This window comes from Petromyzon marinus, chromosome 59 (assembly GCF_048934315.1).
Source record: "Petromyzon marinus isolate PM22_M1 ecotype Great Lakes invasive population chromosome 59, UKy_Petmar_22M1.pri1.0, whole genome shotgun sequence".
Classification (NCBI taxonomy): Eukaryota; Metazoa; Chordata; class Hyperoartia; order Petromyzontiformes; family Petromyzontidae; genus Petromyzon; species Petromyzon marinus.
Genome location: NC_133725.1, coordinates 9,376,538 through 9,389,180, shown reverse-complemented (window position 1 = coordinate 9,389,180; position 12,643 = coordinate 9,376,538). Strand labels below are relative to the sequence as shown.

General features: G+C 52.6%; 1 protein-coding gene across 1 annotated transcript in view; it reads right to left on the bottom strand.

Annotated features, from left to right (window-relative positions):
- Positions 1-12,643, bottom strand: part of LOC116955432 (phosphatidylserine lipase ABHD16A) — a 71,880-nt gene that overhangs the window by 25,817 nt on the left and 33,420 nt on the right. The window contains exons 14-16 of the mRNA XM_032976508.2: positions 7,173-7,236; positions 6,186-6,242; positions 477-536 (exon numbers count right to left, since the gene is read on the bottom strand). Of these exons, the coding sequence (XP_032832399.2) occupies positions 477-536; positions 6,186-6,242; positions 7,173-7,236 (181 nt within the window). The remainder of the gene's footprint in view (positions 1-476; positions 537-6,185; positions 6,243-7,172; positions 7,237-12,643) is intronic.

Genomic DNA, 12,643 nt, shown 5'->3' with positions numbered 1-12,643 from the left:
GAGAAGAGATGGACTGATGCGGTGAGGATGTGCAGCAGAGTTGACTTGCCGATGACTGGAACCAGCCTTGTCAAGATCAGCCTTCGTTGAGGAGGCTCGTGAAGGACGCTACTGGGCAGTGGGAGGAAGTCGCCCTCCAACAACAACAACGGAGGACAGAGAAGCAACGCTCACAACAACAAGCGGAGTGCCAGGTGGCTAAAACGCAGCGAGTTGTCACAGTAGGGGACACAGGTGGTGCATCTGACAATCATCTCATTCACAGTCAGTCAACCCATGGCACCAGCTGGCTCGGTCCTGTAACCTCCTGCCACTGAGCTTTCGACATTTCACATGGCTTCAAAGTGCATCTAGCCTGGCACAACCGCTGTGGAGACATTACCGCCACTTATTGGCAAAACAGTGGCTGCTTTTGTTGTTGTGTGTTGTGTGTTTTGTGTCAGAGTGCCCCGCATGCCCCCCGTGGCCTCACGCACCGGTGCTTGAGAAGCTGGCGGAGTAACTCATTTCCACGGTTGGTGGATGGATCCTCGGGGCTGCGTCAGAGGGAGGAGGGGGGGCAGGGAGACAAAAACCGACAAGCCCTTATCACCAAGTTGGTGAGCAATGTTGAGCATTGGTGAGTAGCATGAGGAGAGATTATATACAACCTCCACTCACTCACTCACTCTGTAGAACAGGGGCAGAGAACATACAACCTCCACTCACTGTCACTCAGACAAAGATCACCCAACAGGCGGTTGGAGATCACCAACAGGCTGTTGGAGAAAGTGCTGTTAGCAAGCACCTATTAAGGGCGGCACGGCAACCAAGGTTGGTGGGGTGCCCAGCACCATGCCCAGCCGCCTTTGTCTCCCCAGTGCTGTTTACACACCCTTAGGACTGAGTCAACATAGAAAGTGGTTCGGAGCAGCAGTGTGCTAATCGCAGCGCCACCACTCCCAGCACTCCACCCCCTGCTCGCCCCCTCACACACATTCCCGCAGAACAGGAGGGCGAGCGCAAACCACCCCCAGGCGGGAATCGAATCTCAGAATTCGCAGCTGCGTGGCGCAACCGGTGGTTCCCCCAGAGGGGGGGTTGTAGGTAATCAGTTATAGACCAGGCAGCCACTGGGAGGTGGTGGTTGCGAAGGCGGTGGGGGAAGGAATGCGTTGGCGGCTGTTCACGTGAGAATGCGGCACTGCTTTGCACATGAATGGACGGGCAGTGGCGCGTAACCTACACTGTACGTACCAAAGACAAAGATCCCCCGTGTAGCCTTAACAGACTGTTGGTGCAAGGGCTGTTAGCGAGTAGCACCTATGAAGGCCGGCACTTTGGCACGCAAGAGGGTGGGTGGCCAGCACCACACCCAGCCGCCTATGTCTCCCCAGTGGCGATGTTTACTACACACCGCACCAGGTACTCAACTGAGGCCGAGTCGACCTAGGGGAGGGCCCAGGGCCGTTTCAGATAATCGTCACCGGTGCGGGTGGCCCCACACACGCACGTGCGGCCACCCAGTTATAAAGTGAGCGGCTCGCAATCAGAATGTCGCGAGTTCAAATGCAAGTTGAGGTTTGGCTCCGCCCCATCATCCTTTTGGCGTTGTTAAATGAGTACCACTTTGTCGGCAAATCAACAGCAGTTGTCCTATGGATAGACTTCTCCCCGCCATAGGGATGCGGAATTTCCACCAATGGTTCAGGACTGAGAACGGGAGATGAGCACCAATTCCCCGAAGCTCATTTTAAAAACCGCAAAAACAAAGATCGCCCGCATAGCCTTTACCAGGATGTTGGGGCAAGTGCAGTTAGCGAGCAGCACCAATGAAGATTGACACGCCACACGAGGGAGTGGTGTGGCCAGCACCACGCCTGGCCACCTTTGTCTCCCTTTGTGGTGACGTTTACTACACATCGCACTGGGTACTTAATTGAGGCCGAGTCAACCTAGGGGAGACCCAAGACCGATTAAAAAATCGTTATTGGTGCTGGCCATGAGCGGGAATCGAACTCGGGTCGCGGGGTTCATAGCAGAGCATACTAGCCACTACACTACCGCTCTCCATACAAAATTAACCGCTATTCACCATTAAGTGGGGGCGATATCACCACGGCACCTGTGCCAGGTTTTGTGCACCTTGAGGCTACGTGAAGTGTCAAAGGCCCACTAGCAGTTCACAGGATAGACCCCCAGGTGCCATGGGTTGACTGACTGAGATGACTGGCTTATGCACCACCTGTGCCCCCTACTGTCAATGGCGGAGCCAGGATTTTCAGGTAGGGGGGGGGGGCAACCCCTCCAGCAATGATAAATGATAGGAGTTGTTAGTAAGTAAGACGTTGTTAGTAAGGAGTTGTTAGTAAGTAAGGAGTTGTTAGTAAGTAAGGAGTTAGTGAGTAAGGAGTTGTTAGTAAGTAAGGAGTTGTAAGTAAGGACTTGTTAGTAAGGAGTTGTTAGTAAGGACTTGTCCCTTGCTTTTTATTCGACGCGTGTGCGGCGATGGCTCAGCCATCGATCGAGGGTCGAATTCGAACCGTGTGTGATCGGCATCGCGCTCGCTGAAGGTGAATGCCTTCAGGGAAGTCGTGGACTGTATACGCAACTGCGCGCAATTCTGTGAGTCACTTATAACTGCTTTGCCGTTACTTATTGCCAATTATGGACTCAGACTATTGTCCTATCATCTCATAGAGTCCCTGGCACGTAATAATATGCTACACAGTGGCAGTGGGGGTCGCAAAATGACAATTTATTAAACATAAACCCCAATGATCCGATCAAAATTAGGGATTTCGATCGGATCATTGGGGGGACACGTGCCACCCCACCCCCCCACTGGCTCCGCCAGTGCCTACTGTGCCAACTTTATGTGTTTTATCTGCCCGGTGCTCTGCTCGGTGTTGTGAGCATCGCTCCTCTGCCTTCCGCTGTTGCTGGAGGGTGACTGCCTCCAACTGCCCAGCAGCATCCTTCATGAGCCTCCTCCTCCACATAGGCCGATGACACGCACACACACAGACAATTGCACTGACGCACATTTAAACACACAATCTTACACATGCATGCACACACAATTAGCCATGCACTGATGTACACGTATACAAACACACACAGACCTAAACAAACTGGAAGATACATACACATTCACAAAGACAAATATCCCTGTATAGCCTGAATAGATTGTTGGGGCAGGTGCTGTTAGTGAGCACCTCTGGCCAAGTGCTGTTAGCGAGCACCTATGAAAGTCGTCACGGCACACGAGGGGGTGGTGGCCAGCAGCACCATGCCCGGCCACCTTTGTCTCCCCAATGGCGATGTTAACTACACACCGCACCAAGTACTCTTTTTTTAGGCTGAGTCGACCTAGGGGAGGCCCAGGACCGATTCAGATAATCGTCACTGGTGTTGGGCGTGTGCGGGAATCGAACTCAAGTGGCTGGGTTCGTAGTGCAGTGCGCTCATCACTGCGCCACCAAAAGACAAAAATCCCCCGTGTAGCCTTAACGGACTGTCCGGGCAAGTGCTGTTAGCGAGTAGCACCCATGAAGGCCGGCACTGTGGGGTGGGTGGCCAGCACCACACCCGGCCGTGGGTCGCCGGGTTCGCAGCGCAGCACGCTAACAGCTACACTACCATTCCCCACTACACATTCACACACACACACAGACATAGATTGCAGTATCTCTTCAACAGAATGTTGGGGCAAAGTGCTGTTAGCGAGCAGCATGCCTGGAAACCTTCCGTGTAAACCACACGTGCACCGATCGCGTGAAATATTCGAGGTTACCAAGGCTCTACATATCTAATTTTTACTTCACCGTAGCGTACAATTTTGTATCAGCAGCATATTGATGGAACTTGATGTCATGCGATGAGATGACATGGGCGATCGGAGAGACGCTTGTTGAAAACAGGAATGGCCCGAGGATGGACCCCTGTGGTACTCCAACTGGGCAAGGCGTAGGCGATGACTGTTCATTACCCAGCTTGACGAACTGTGATCGACCACGTAGGCATGACTCGATCCACCCCAGTGCCGTACCCGATACACCGAACCTTGACCTCGGCCGCCTGATGAGTATTTCATGGTCGATGGTGTCGAAGGCCAATCAACGCTGTGGCGCACCGGTCATCCATAATCTTGCAGATGTCATCAGTGGTCTTCTGCCCATCGCAGCGACGTATGGAAGTAACCACTTCAGACACAGGCGCTCTATGGCCTTTGAAATCGTACTCAGGTTTGAGATCGGGCGATAGTTTGCGAGGTAGCCGTGGTGTTACCGGAAACAGCCCCGCACGTCCGAGCATGATTTGAAAATCGTTGTAGTCGAGTGATGATGTCTTATTTGGCAGCCGTGCGATGAACAGACACCTCTGCCACCGAAGTTGGTGTCAGGGTCTAGAGTTTTGCATTGGTTCCAGGTTGATCAAACTCCAGGTTGATCAGACCACGAGAATGTGGTGCCTTCAAGTTAGAAACTGCCGTATTGATCGTTCATATTTTATTGGTGAAAAAACGTGGCAAGTACTGTGCACAGATCAGGCTGACTAGTTGACGGGTGGTTGGAGTGCAGCAGACCTTTCACGATGCACCACAGAGCACGGGGGTTGTGAGCAGACTCAAAGACTTGCAGAGCATCGAACGATCTGCGAGACTCAATAATGAGTCGGTTGGCAGATCTGCAGGCAGCTCTGCAAGCGAGTTTTTGGACAGTTTCAAAACCAGTTTTCTTCCAAAGACGCTCCAGCCTCCCCCCCCATGTCTGCTTCGCAGCGATCGACTCCGGTGACAGCCGGTTTCTGCGCAACTTTCCCCGTTCTCTTCGCGCTTGTTGTTCGGATGGGGCACGAGTCCATCAAGAACAGCAGCGATGCCATTTGCTTATTAAAGCTGCAAATGAATCGACCGTTGGATGCAGGTTTTAGACATGCCGATAATGACTGGAACTTCTGACGAAAAGCATCGTGGTCCGGTCGTTCCCAGCCTCTGTACGATACCGTTGTGACGTGTGGGCGAGTGCGGCTACCTCTCGTTTTACGGGGGTTGTGCTCTTGAAAAACGGCGCATAACTCAAAATCGCCTCAATTAAGACATAATTTTCTCGTAAGAAATAAAGGAAGTGGTTGGGGATAAGGGAGAGCACGCTCTCGAACCTCATTCTTACGTTTACATATTTCACTGGTTACAGTAACATAGATAACATTTATACTAGCATACGCGTATTAAAGATAGAAGCAGCATATTTAAAGAAACAAAATAAAACGATACAGTCAAACACAAAGGTATTTGTACGCGCAGTGAGAACCTTACCAGATATATTGGTAGGCAAATGTGTGCACAAGACAAAGTTCAAACGGACAAGATCTTCAGAATGGCGAGCGAGAAGGAGATGCTGCTGCTGCTGCTGCCCGCGCTTGTGGTGGTTGTCGTACTGCTGCTGCACCTCAGGCGGCATAGCCGTTCAACTTTGCTGCCCCGACTAACGGATGAGCTCGCAAGCGCGTTCCGTAATGCCGTGAGCCAACGCCCTGGGGCGCGTCATTTCAATAATAGTGTGCGCATAACAAAAATAAGTGTCGGTTAATCTCACGCGCTGTTTCTTAAATCGCGTTACTTAAACGGGCGTAAAATGCCAGGCGACTGCAATGATTATTGCCACTTCACAAGTCACGAGACTGCCATCTGAAATACAAATACCCTACGTCTTCGAAAACGACGTAGGCCATGGTTACAGAATATGTGTGATCCTGTATATTTCCCTGAACGACGTGCCGCGCAGTGACCGTTGCTGCTGGGTTCAACTGTGATTGTACGATAATCTCGGTGCGAGATCTCCGTTGATTTTACCACGAGAGCCGGCACGGTGCGGGACAGTTCAGGTCACCGCAGGTGACGTAGCGAGAGCAAAGTTGAGCCACGCAGTCTAGCGGACCAGAAAACTCAGAAAGATTTCCAAAAGCGGTTAATAGATGACAACGTTCGTGAACCACTGCAAGCCGTTTCGTTATTTTTACAAGCAGTAGCAACAGCTCGAATAACATGATTGTTAACTAGTCGCTCGAGACCTTTACGCAGAAAGAGATGTGGGGGTGAGTGAGAGGTGAGGGTGAGTGAGGTGAGGGTGAGTGAAACGTGGGGGTGAGTGAGATGTGAGTGTGGTGAGGGTGAGTGCGGTGAGCGTGAGGGAGTCACTCACATGGTGGAGATGATCTCGTCACGCGTTCTCCGAATGAGAATCACGGGGCCCGGATACCTGGGAACATGCGGGGACACCCGGGGTCACGTGGGGACATGTCCCAATATGGCGAAGGCAAACACAACATAGGTGTATATACAAAGACAAAGATCCCCCGCATAGCCTGAACAAACTGTTGGGGCAAGGGTTGTTAGCAAGGCTGAGTTGACCGAGGGGAGTCCCAGGATCAGTTCAGATAATCATCGCCGGTGTTGGCCGTGAGGGGGAACTGAACTCGGGTCGCCGGATTCGCAACGTACATATACACATACATATACATATCAACATACTCTTTTGGTTCTTTCGATAAAGTCACGTAGGTAGAAAATAAAATAAATCACGACGTTTCGGGTGCAACACAAGCGTCCGTCATCAGGTGGGAAAGCCTTGGTCTGCTGCTGATGCAGACTGTTTTAAAAGGTTTGAAATGGGTGTAGCCCAAGGGCCATAAAGAAGTGGCCTGGGATAGTGATGTTAATGTGAGAAATTAGCATGTCACTGTAAGATAGGAAAGCGGCCTCCTTGACAAGGGCATGGAAGTGGCTATGTTAATGTGAGAGATTAACATATGAACGTGTACACACACGTACGTACATACATGTGTACGGTCGTGCGCGTATGTACATGTGCACACGTGCGTATGTGTCTTCGTATAAGTATGTGTGTACGTGCGTGTGTATATACACATAATGCACGTGCACACACGTGCAAAAACACAAAGACAAAGACACCCCCCTAGAGCCTTAAAACTGTTGGGGGCAAGTGCTGTTTGCAAGTAGCACCTATGTAGGCCGGCAACGGCACACGTACACACACGTCCACACACGCTACTACGGCTGTCAAGATGTTCATGCTAAGAACACAACAGCTTGCTCGTGTGCAGAGCATTCACAGCCCTGCCTGCTGCTGTCGCTCAACGGCTGCACGGTGTGATAGGGACATTGCTACCTGCACAGCTGATCTGCGTTGTTGAGGTTCAGGTAGTCACGGACGGTGCGCACCACCAGCGAGCCTGGCACACGCACGCACGGACGCACGCACGGACGCACACACGCAGCAGCAACACCACCACCAATAATCACTTACACCAACACAGGGGTACACATACACTCACACACTCAAAATCATACACACGTGCGGATGCACACATGCAGCAGCACCATCACAAATCACTTACAACCTTAACAGACTGTTGGGGCAAGTGCTGTTAGCGAGTAGCACCTATGAAGGTCGGCACGGCACACGAGGGGATGGGTGGCCAGCACCACGCCCGGCCGCCTTTGTCTCCCTAGTGGCGATGTTTACACATTGCATCAGGTACTCATTTGAGGCTAAGTCGACCTAGAGGAGGCCCAGGACCAGTTCAGATAATCGTCACTGGTTTTGGCCGCGAGCAGGAAATAAACCTAGGACGCCAGGTTCATAGCGCAGCAAGATAACCACGACACTACACACACATTCATAAACACTGACATGCAACTAAACGATTTGTATTTTATTGAGTTAAGGCCCATTGAGCTCTTTTTAAGAAGCGACCTGGCCACACATGATAGCTTGACCAAGTCGCCTATCATGACGTTAACATTTCTAGCAGTCAAGAGAGACATGCAAACTCGAACCCACGACCTCCTGTATACTAGGTGAGGCAATTAACATCTTGCCACCATTGCTCCCAAACAACAACAACAACCTCCGTTCACCACAAAGTGATGGTGACTTCACCACGGCGCTTGTGCCAGGCCAGGTGCACTTTAAGGCCACGTGAAGTGTCGGACGCCCACTGGCAGGAGGTCACGGGACAGACCCAGGTGCCATGGGTTGACCGACTGAAATGACTGGCTGATGCACCACCTGTGCCCAATACTGTGCCAACTTGCTGAATTTTATCTGCCCTGTGCTCCGCTCGTTGTGAGGATCACTCCTCTAACCCTCTGTTGTTGTTGGAGGGAAACTGCCTCCAACTCCCCGGCAGCGTCTTTCACGAGCCTCCTCTATAGAGGCCGATCTTGACACCGCTGGTACCAGGCAAGTTCACTTAGCTCCACATCCTCTAGTGTCACATTAGTCCATCTCTTCTCTAGCCCATGCCTTGCCTGTCTATCCACATCTATTTGGCCAAACAGAAGCTGTTTGGGCATGCGGTGGCAGGGCATGCGGGCTACATTACCCAGCCAACACAGTCTTGCTTGCCGAAGGAGCTCACTGATGGAACTTTGTCCAGATATATTAAAGGATCTGTGAGTACCTCGCAGAATCCAGCCTGGTTAAACCCAGGAGGGATCGTAGGCAGACCAGCCTGAATGTTTCAAACTGGGACAGATGTTCCATTAGGGGGGGTCCATGTTTCACAAGGATAGATACAGGAGGCATGACCGTGGCCGAGAAGACCCAGAGATTTTCATGAAGTGACAGGTGAGACAGCTTCCCCTCACCGTTACCCGGCCGATGAAAAGACAATGCCACTCGACTGATTCGGAGTGCAAAACCAGAGCTGGTCATAAGCAGTCACTGCCCAAGGATGGAAACTTCACTACTCTTTCCACATACACACTCGCACCCACACACGCTCATATACACTAACACACTCAAACCCACTCAAACCCACACATGCTTGCTCATGCTCACATTCAAACACATCCTAAACACACTCACAAAAAATACAAAGATCCCCCGTATAGCCTTAGCAGACTGTAGGGGCAAGTGCTGGTAGCGAGCACCTATGAAGGCAGGAACGGTACATGAGGGGGTGGGTGGCCAGCACCACGCCCGACCGTGTTTGTCTCCCCAGTGGTGATGTTTACACACCGCACCAGGTACTCATTTGAGGCTGAGTCGACATAGGGGAGGCCTAGGACTGGTTCAAATAATCGCCACCGGTGTTGGCCATGAGCGGGAATCTAACCCGGGTCGCCAAGTTCATAGCGCAGCGCGCTAACCGCTACACTGTCGTTTCCCACTCACACGCTCACACTCACACACACACTAACACCCACACACAACAACAACAACAACCGCCATTCGCCACTAAGTGGCGGTGACGTCACCACGACGCTTGTGCCAGGCTATGTGCACCGTGAGGCCACGTGAAGTGTCGAACGCCCGCTGGCAGGAGGTCACTGGGCAGACCCAGGTGCCACGGGTCGACTGACTGAGATGACTGAGATGACTGGCTGATGCACCACCTGTGCCCCCTACTGTGCCAACCTGCTGTGCTTTAGCCACCCGGCGCTCCGCTCGTTGTTGTGAGCGTCGCTCCTCCGCCCTCCGTTGTTGTTGGAGGGCGACTGCCTCCAACTGCCCAGTAGCATCCTTCACGAGCCTCCTCCACAGAGGCCGATCTTGACACCGCTGGTACCAGTCATCGGCAAGTCCACTCAGCTCCACGTCCTCCTGTACCACATCACTCCATCTCTTCTCTAGCCCGTGCCGCGCCCGCTTAGCCCCCTCAATCCGGCCAAACAAAGCTGTTTCGGCATGCGGTGGCTGGGCATGCGGGCTACATGACCCAGCCATCGCAGCCTTGCCTGCCGGAGGAGCTCACCGATGGGACCCTGCCCAGATCTTTCAAGGATTTGTGAGCTCCTCGCACAATCCAGTCTGGTTAAACCCAGGATGGATCGTAGGCAGGCCAGCCTAAATGTTTCTAACCGGCGAAGATGTTCCATTAAGGGGGTCCACGTTTCGCAAGCGTAGAGAAGGGAGGGAATGACTGTGGCCGAGAAGACCTGAAGCTTAGTGTGGAGCGACAGACCAGGTAGCTTCCACACAGCGTTACGCAACCGATGAAAAGATATTGCCGCTTGACTGATTCGGAGTGAGACCTCTGCTGTTAAACTGGAGCCGGTCATAAGCACACTGCCCAGGTATGGGAAACTCTCCACTCTCTCCACAACTGCCCCATCACCGATTGGGAGTTGTGGGGGTGGAGTGTCCGATGGTACAAAATACCCAGGCAGGTGCTTAGTTTTGGTGGGGCTGATGGTAAAGCCCCATCTCTTAGTGGCACGCTCCAGTCTCAGCAGCAGCGTCTCCAACTCCTCCTCTGAATGAGCAACTATTACCAAATCATCGGCATACATAACGTGGTTGAGCAATAGGGAGCCATCCCTTGACCGCACCCGGGCAACGATCAGCCTCCCATTATATCTGTACCAAATGGAGATTCCCCCGGTACAGCTATTGAAGGCTTTATGAACTACGTGGTCAAAATAGATGTTAAATAATGTGGGAGCCAGAGGACATCCCTGTCGCACCCCAAGGTGTACAGGGAATGGCCCTGACTCCCGGCCACATAGTTTTACCCGGGCCCGCTCACCATCATGAAGGTCCTTAATGATCGTGAGCAGGGGGTCAGGGACTCCAAAAGCATGAAGAACAACCCAGAGCCCAGGCCTACTGATGGTATCATAGGCCTTGACCAGGTCAATAAAGCAGAGATGTAGGTCTTGTTGGAATTCCCTACACCTCTGCTGTAGCAGATAGAGAGATAAATATGGCATATGTGCATGACCGCCCTTTCCTGAAACCGCATTGGGGCTCCGCAAGCCTCTCCTCAGCATGCCTGGCAAGGCGATGTTGAATAATCCTTGCCAGGACCTTTCCCGGCACACTGAGGAGAGGCCCCTGTAGTTGTTACAGTCTGTGTGGTCCCCCTTCTCAAAGAGGGGGACCACCAGGGCATCCTTCCAATCCTGCGGAACCCATCCAGTGGTCCAGACTGTTGTTATGATGTCATATAGGGCAGTCTGTGCACAAACGCCACCCTCCCTCAGCATTTCGCTTGGGAGATCATCTCTGCCCGGTGCCTTTCCTGGTCCCAGACTCCGGATCGTCTTCAGTACTTCCTCAACAGATGGCACCTCAGCCAGCCACTCACAGGGGGTGACTTCTTCCAATATTTGAGGCACCGCAGCCTCAGTAGGGTCATCCCCACTCTGTGCCACAATGTTTTCCTGGCTGAGGGGTTTCCCCTCCCCCAGGACCTCACAGAAATGCTCAGCAAATCTGCAAACCTGTTCCTGGGGGTCAGAGATTGGAACACCATTTTTTCCCCTAATGATGGTAATAGGTGTGGCGCTGCAGGTTACTTTTTTGATGGAGTTAAATAGAGATTTGTGATCGTGGGCCACTGAGGCAGACAGTGGGCCTGTCGCTTTTTCTCAACTATCCTGAACACCTCCTCTGTCAGCCAGGGTCTCTGGGGAGGTCTGGACCGCGTACCCAAAGCAGCTATTGCAGTTGCATGAGTCAGAGTCCTAAACCTCGCCCCATTTACACTCGACATCAGGAGGAGTGGGGGACGATGCCAACCCCAGCCGCAAGCGATGATGAAATTCTCGCTTGCAACTTTCATCAGCTAACTGAGACCAGGCCACTTTAGGTTGGAATGGGGTCCTGGGTGTACACCCACCACCTGAGTGGAAGAATGGCAGGCGCATCTTACAAATGACTAGTCGATGGTCAGAGGGCAGATCAGCTCCATGGTAGGTCCTGGTGTCAAGGACATGGCCTCGCATCTGCTGGTCCGTCACTATGTAGTCCAGCAGATGTTCTTGCTTGGACCCGGCATGCATCCATAATGTTGTGTGGATACGCCGATGTCGGAACAGCGTGTTGGTAATTACAAGCCCATGGGCTGCACAAAAATAAAGCAGCCTCCTGCCGTTGTTATCGAGCTGATCTGGCCCATGCCTTCCAATCACTCCAGACCAGGTGCCAGCATCATGACCAACTTGGGCATTGAAGTCACCCAACAAGATGACTCTATCCCGAGGGGCCACTTTAGCCAGCACCTGTGACAGGAGGTTATAGAAGGCATCTGACTCATCGGCTTGGCCTGCATCCCTCCACGGATGTTCGTCTTCGGTGGGGGCATAAGTAACCACGACCACCACTCCTCGCCTCCGGTTGATGGGAAGGCGAGCCCAAAGTAGCCTGGGGCTTACAGCTTCCCACACCTCACCGCCACTTTCCCACGCACCCTTCATTCTTTTGTTCAAAAGAAGAGCCACACCCTGTTGTTTGGCAGTCTGCTGCCACGAGTAGAGGACTGTCCACCTCTCATGGTGGCAAGAGCCAGAACCGGTCCACCGGAGCTCCTGAATGCCACAGAGATCCAGGCAGTACCGGTCCAGCTCCCGACAGAGGAGTGGCAGCCTCTCCTCCGCAGTGAGCGTTCGAACATTCCACATGGCCACACGAAGTGGCTTTTCGTTGTTTCTGGAGGAGCCCCGAGGGTAGAGATTCAATCTCCTAGCTCCGCCAACTGGGGTTTGGCCAGGAGATGTCATAGACGCCTGTCCCCCCGGGACCTCCGGCACAAGCTTATTAGTTATATATTTAATTCGTGGTTTCGTGGTAATTTATTGAAGGTGGAGGGGTTACCAGCCCCTCGCACCCGTCCAGAGCCCCCATTTAGC